Source organism: Sphaeroforma arctica (genome assembly GCF_001186125.1).
Source record: "Sphaeroforma arctica JP610 unplaced genomic scaffold supercont1.17, whole genome shotgun sequence".
Taxonomy (NCBI): domain Eukaryota; class Ichthyosporea; order Ichthyophonida; genus Sphaeroforma; species Sphaeroforma arctica.
The window spans coordinates 147,998-155,475 of record NW_014040541.1 but is presented as its reverse complement, the minus strand read 5'-3'; the positions used below and the strand labels follow the sequence as shown (position 1 = coordinate 155,475).

The following is a 7,478-nucleotide window of genomic DNA, read 5'->3' as shown; positions in this document are numbered from 1 at the left end:
ACACACACACACATATATATATATGTTTATATATAGTAGATGTATGTTAAGAAATATATGTTTTTACAAATTTATGCATAGGTATATATCAGTATGCGTATGTACATACGTACGAGTGTCACGCAAGTGTTCACTTGTGTGTTTTATCTGACACTCACGTACAGTATACAATTTCATATCATGCTTAGTAATACATGCTTATAGTAGAGATTCAATAGATACATCTCCGAAACTGGACGTGACATGTACAACGTTTTATAAATTTGTGATGTATACTGTTCTATATGCGTCCACGATCGCAATTTCAGATTTTATTGCAGACATATGCATGTGCACACATAAGATCAATTGTTTCCCTACAAGAATATAGGCTCGTGTCGAATTTCCGGGGAGAGCGGCATCAACGCACTCAGTATAGCCACACATGTGTGTCATCCAATCATAGGATTGGCTCTACAAGTGATCAGGCGAATCGTCCAGCTTTTGGTATGATAGAAGTTTGTTATGGGAGGCCATGCGTGGCAATTTCTTTGTCGGATTCTTCGCGAGTCTTCACGCGTTCAGGGCAGTACAATGTATGTGAATGTATGTGCCTGTGTACTGTAACCTTGGGACGCCCAGTAGACTAAGTCTTGATACAAAACGCTTTTGACAAGACATGGCGAGGATTCAAGACAGCTGAAGGTTCTCATTCCTGCCCAGATGACCACTGTCGCATCGAAAGACCGCTCAAGCGAGCGCTGGTATGCGATTGAGCTGTCGCTATTCGCACAGACTCAGTCGGATGTATATGTAGCCTAGCCTCTGGGCATCTATTTGGGTGCTAGTCACGGACACTCTGTGGCACTGCCCCATGGTAGCGTATAGTTTGGGAAAACTATGTCAGATCAATTGTACCGTGTAGGTTGACTTTTAGGGGAGCCTCCGGAGACTTTCCAGATGAAGGCTTCGCAGGTATGCTCACAGACGTGTCCTTGGCAGATACTCGCGGTAGAGTATTGTATATAACAGCAGCATTTGGTGGTTCTGCGCCGACCGTGCTTCTTGAGAGATCTATAGGACTGGGCTGGTATCCGCTCTATGGTATTTAATAAATATCAAGGTATTATGATATGTCTTGTCGATCAGTATTTGATTGTACAGTCATGCATACAAAATCATAAAAACATGCGCACAATTTCTTGGATCGAAATTAATATATAGACAAGCTGGTATCAACAACATGCTGGTATATATCTGGCATATATCTGTTTATAAGTCAATTTGATATGTTGATGAACCTAAAAAGCATAAATACATAAGAAATATTTGATGAGTTGGTCATGGTGTTATCGGAATATACGAGGTGGAACACACAGACGCTATACATATCAATTGTATAGGCAGCCATACATAGACCTAGACATCAACATTCCTTTAGATGAAATCAAAAAGCGAAGTACAACTATGCAACAAGCACAGAATGCAAGTACGCAACATACCGTACTATTCTGTAGTAATGTCTGTCCGTGTACATCTCTTATTGTGGACGCCCACGGCCGATTGCTGTAGTCGCGGGCCCATGCCAGTGAGCCAGGGGAGTATGTGCTGCTGCCATATCCACACGGGTAAGGCGTTGCATTGCGGACTTCGTGCGGTAAAGGTAAATACAGCGTGATGGTATCATCTGCAACGTTTGTGAGCGAGTAGGTGGCGTATGTGAGAAGGCGTACATAGGTTTACCCGTGAGAAGGAATGCATAGGTTTACCCGTGAGAGGGCATGCATAGGCTTACCCACCCGTGTGCATTCAGAGACGAGGCATTCATATGGGATGTTGTCAGCTCGCGCACAAGTCTTGTCTGCCGTACACTCCCGGAACAGTACCTTTGCCATTCACCCCGCTACTTAATTGGCTTTTTCCTTGATCATCGTGCTTTGATTGGAGGTAATCTTTACAGACGTCATCTGATTGTTCTGTGGGTATACTGTACGGCTGGCATGTCAATTTGACTTTAGCTGGCACACGTAGTAGCGCGGCCTTATCCTCCATCGAATAAAGGCTTTGCGACGGTGTGTTGGTAAACTGGAGAGCTCCCGCCAAGTTGGTATTCAACAGCGCTGCATATAACCAATAGTGCATGAAAGAGTGAACTTAATGCGGATTAGATGTGAAGATCGAACGGTGGTGAGACATTCAAAGGGTAGGTTAGAGCTTCTCATGAAAGTTTTCGATGGGTTACAGCGTTTTGGACGACGCAACATATAGAGTTCTAAATATTCTGTGGCTTTAGACATACTACAGATTGCAAAATTGCCACATTGCCGCCCCACACATACCGTTACTTACAAAAGCATGTGCATAATTTCATGAGAAGTTCAATACACATGAACGAGGTGCCAGTAGGGTACGTGACCATGTGATATATAGCTATAAGTATTACGTTTACCTACTTTGATTTTACCGTACCCAATACAGCACGCAGGTATGGGCCAGATATAGGACTAAATATGGCTAAATACAACAGAGCACAGCTCAACATGTCATACATAAATTGCACGAGACAAATATGGACGGCTCTCTAAATGGCACGATAATGATGTCAAGTACGCAGAAAACAAAGCCAACAAGCGCATGGCTACGTTTTGTTGATAGAGTGAGCTCCCATGAACTATCAAGTGACTCACACGCAAACAAAACGATATATGTTAACGAACCCTGAGAGCATATATTCACGCTTTGTACCACAGAGCTGAAAAAAATAGTTTACACAGGTCTATACATAGAACCTCCCATTCGCATGCTGAATATTGTACACACAAAAATTCACAGATCAATGCAATTCGCTGGTATAAAACCAATTGCGCATTCAGGATAATGCAATCAGGACGCACAAACGTACTATTGTATCTATCTGTACCATAATTGAATATCAATTCGAACCCACATCATTCCACGCCAGAACAGGTACCTATCAAGCGCAGACAAAGCTCAGACGCTTAAAATACTATATACAGGAACGCACTATAGATACGCACACGCACATGCAAGTGAAGCACGCGCATTCAAATCAGCTTTAGTAGTACCGTTGGTAGCAGCATGATCGCCCAGAGTATACTTGTTTTCTCGGTGTACGTATTATGATCTACCTGCTACCCCACACTGCACGACCCACGCTAACGCTAATAGAGCAGTCGTTTGGATACAAATCCGCTTACAATCCATACCACCCTCACGCATTCGCACCCATATACACTCACTCGACTCAGAACCCTTCGTCTACCCATATAAACCCAAAACTTGTATGCACACACCAGGTTCAATCAGAATGCCAGCCTCAAAGCTTCGGATATACATTGATCTGCTTCCCTTCTGATCCTGACCCCAGGCGGCCACAGACATGTTTGCCGATGTCAGAACAAACCACGCGACTTCGTGAGTCTTGCAGTTCCTCAGTGTGTACGTCTTAATGTGCGGCATAGCACGTTCGCGCGAGGCTCGTTCACCCGGCCTTAACTCCCCGCCATAGGCGAATCTGGAAACGAGTCATGCGTCACAGAAAGTTGGGAACGTTTTGTGGTCTATCGTGAAGATACTGCCCTATCAGACAACCACCTTGCCCTTACTACAAGACTGTATATTATAAGACCACGAGGGTTGGTAACGTTTTTTAAATCATTGAACGTAAGTAAAGTTCTGGTAAAACCTTCATACATTTAATCTACAGAGATCGATATGCATAAGGTTTCTGCGAAATCAATACCCGATATATTTGACACGTAACAGTATATATTTGTCCAGTACTCACACACCTCGCAGACTTGTTTGCATTGTACAAATGCTGATATGTGATGAAAAACACAAAAATATACCTGTAGTACAGCTTTGTTAGGAATGGTTTGTGGTTAGCGGAAGAAATAGGGATTTCACCACCCGCAGCCCACCCTTCGATAGACTGCGCGACCTCATTGACTGTGGGCACAACCAATCGAATGGCGGCTTTGCTCGTTTCCCCCCCATTTCTATTGGTCCTTAGAGCGGTGGTGAATGTCTCGAACGTAGTCTTCTCCTGCCAGGATCCTAAGCTAGACAGTGCAGGTGAGATATTAGTTGAGCATGCATGCTCAAGATTTTCAAACAAGTATACTCCAATAGGAAGTAGTAATGACTGCATTGGTTACATAGGGTTTACCAGCTCATCAACTGAATATCATGAAGCCGAACGCAGATGTACTATGTAGCCTCACAAGCCAAGAAAGACAGCACAATAATAATAGGTGAATGAATGTTTTTCATAGTGTAGAAATAAAAGCTATTGTCGGTCGAGTATTAAATCTCCTTTTGACACAACACCAGTGGTTGTACATATTTCGACGAGACACAGGCGACAGGGTTTACGCTGAATTGAATCACTCAAGAGGTGATCAAGGTGCCTGTACGCCATGGGACTCATACCTGCACACGGCACCAATGCTCCACTATACAGATTGTTTAGCGAACGGTGAATGGTATAACACGCGGACTAAATATGCGTTTACGGTATGCTAAGGTCAAAGAACGTCCTCTAAAATATACCTTTATGCAAACGAAATATTAATTATGCAACTTGCTACCAAAGTAGTGTTGACTATGCAGTAAGCCCACATCGAGCGCTTGCCTACCCTCGCATGACATCCCTGCACACAGATACATATATTCATCTATCAATCAGAGGCATACCTTGAGAATTGGCAGTCGATACTGCTGTCCTCATTGAGAAACTGATCATCTACATTGGTCCCACTCAGAAGATGCGTGAGCCTACCTAGGCCATAGGTCCTGGACTCCGCCAAGGCATGCTTATATCTCCCGGGGATGTGTGGTACAAAGTGGGCTATCGCCAGTGTATAGTCGTACCGCTTGAGCACTTCCATTGGGGTCGACAGACTGCCATTGACTTTGTATCTGTAGCACGGTTGTCTGTAGCAAGCAGAAACATATTGGTGCGTTAAAATTGTGGAAGTCAGTTGCAAATTGGTGATTTCAGATTCTAAGTAGACAGTAAAGAACATTTTCAAGGACAACGTACTTGCGAAGTGTATTAAATCTGAATCATCTTCCTCGATATACTCGAAAGTAAACCCATCGTCCACCTCCATCCATCCTATGTATATCATTTATATATCTCTTTAAGTCTCCGGATTTTACCTGAATGAACTGCCTTGAATCTCACGAGTGCTAATCGTCAAATATGACTGTACAATCACTGCGCGCAATCATCGACCTGACAACAACCAGGCTTACGTCACGATTGATCTACCCATTGAATTGACAGCACCGCTGCCTCCTATCATCACTATACTTTAAAACTATACACACTGACTACCTAAGCGATTGTATAATATACAGGACATGTTCGCACCAATAAAATGGTGCAGCGAAACAAACAACAACACGCGCACATCTATAATCCATGTACATAGGACATACTATCATACATAGCCGAATATGGAGAGCAGTCTCACAGTGCCCATATACATCAACCACTTACATGCGATTTATGAGAACTCCGTAGGCGTCATACACGAAGTGGTTGACATGCACGTGCTGTAGGTCTGAATACCTCTCGTATAAATAAGAATACACACACACATCAAAACCTCCTTTGTAGCCGAAGAAATCAGCCACGGAGGCGGACGGTATTGGAATACTGTGCGACAAGTCATATCTATTGCGACTGAGACAATGTATGCGTTCATTTTGTTTGAAAAAGCGGACTTGGCGCACGAGCAGATAGCACAACGAACGGAAAGGTAGAAAGCTTTCCACTAACGCAAGTAAAGTCGGTAGGCATAAGATGCAATTTTGAAGCAACGGTCCAGAATCGAAAGTAGACAAGATACACGTATACTACGCTTTAAGTGGACAGTCGCAACACACATATCTACATACAAAGCACACAATAGTTTCCAAGAAACATACCCAAAGTAGGAAGCTAAAGACTTCTCGAATCTTGAGGGATTTATACTTTGATCCACCTTTAGCGGGAAGTCCTGCACGTAGTTACCCTGAGGTTGCATTTCATTTATTTGCAGGAGGGTTAGAGCAAACTCGAAACAAGTCTATTGCAACATGTATTGACAATTGCGCTGTTGAAGGAAGTATTTGGTATGTACATACACCACTTTGATACAGTTGATATGTATCATGGGGGCATAGAAACAAATAATATGCATAGAGCATAGGCCCGGTATCATGTATAGCTCAATGGGCCAGAACGGCACAAGTATAATACCTTGCGAGCGATCCTATGACATAGCCAACACAATTGCTGATCTCAGTGTTAACGGAAGCGAAATGATCGAGCATAAAATGAGTATATATACATATGTATGTGGGTGTGGTGTGGATATCCAACAATTTCAGTCAGTGAATAGATTGCATTCGATAAAGTTTATAATCAACCACGAGCGCAACCATCAACTATACTTACCCGTTGAAGATAGGCACACAGGAAACTAGATACGGCAGCACATTGTGAAAACCCCTATCGTGCACACCCCAACTGAACACGTATCGGCATATCAATCAACTACACATTACATGAAAATACACGCACCTTAATGATACATAAGAACAACATACACTCAATTCATGCACGCTTTTTAGATACCTGGATCACACTAAGCTATGCAAGTGCCATGGACACAACGAAACATAATGCCTCACCTGGTTCTTCTTGTGAAAGTCACAGTCGAGTATGTTGGCTGTGCTTACTACCATGCGGATACCGTGATCGTACACAGCAAACCAGACTTTGGTATGGTGCGACCCGAAGGGCTCAGTCACCGGCACGCCATGCACTCTGTGCTTGAAACCATCTACAAACGGTTGAATCATACTTGTGTGCTTATCGCCTACGAAGAAGTCGATTGGGATGTGATTCAATCTGAGAACAGAGCAAGGGGTACAGTTTAGATGATATCTAAGTGTACGCGAATGGTCTTCGAATAATCAATGACTATGTGTTTGTGATCATGGTACTGGTACAAATATTCGGACACTAGCGTGTCGTGCTGGAAATATGTATTTATTGATCATAGATCGATGGTCTGCCTCACAATGCATATACTCACATAGTGAAATACCGTTATTTGTAAGGTTTATAATCCGTTCTCACATAAAGCGAGTACATACCGCAAGGCCATTGTCAAAACTTGGGTGATGGTTTGCCCATGCGGGTGGTCAATTAAGCATGTCAGAGATTGACTTCAACACATGCTGTGACAAACGTTTTCACGAGAGTGTAATATATATTGAAGATTTTAGACGATAAGCTTGATGATTACAACCTTGCAGCCTGGTGTAGACATAGAATCGGCACAAATGTCCCTTGCTAGACGCAGATCACCAACTTATGCTTGTCAAAAAAATTATACACATGAGCACAAATACTATATATATATATATATATATATATACACACACACACACACACACACACACACACACACACACAC

General features: G+C 42.9%; 1 protein-coding gene across 1 annotated transcript; it reads right to left on the bottom strand.

The window, feature by feature from the left end:
• Window positions 1-239: 239 nt before the first annotated feature.
• SARC_00544 (hypothetical protein) lies at window positions 240-6,038 on the bottom strand (the record flags this gene model as incomplete). Its single annotated transcript, XM_014305781.1, has 7 exons — window positions 240-1,078; window positions 1,482-1,666; window positions 1,866-2,099; window positions 3,294-3,514; window positions 3,852-4,064; window positions 4,699-4,938; window positions 5,941-6,038. The coding sequence occupies 7 exons, from the start codon at window positions 6,036-6,038 to the stop codon at window positions 878-880; spliced, it is 1,392 nt and encodes a 463-aa protein (XP_014161256.1). The 3' UTR covers window positions 240-877.
• Between the last annotated feature and the right edge of the window lie 1,440 nt (window positions 6,039-7,478).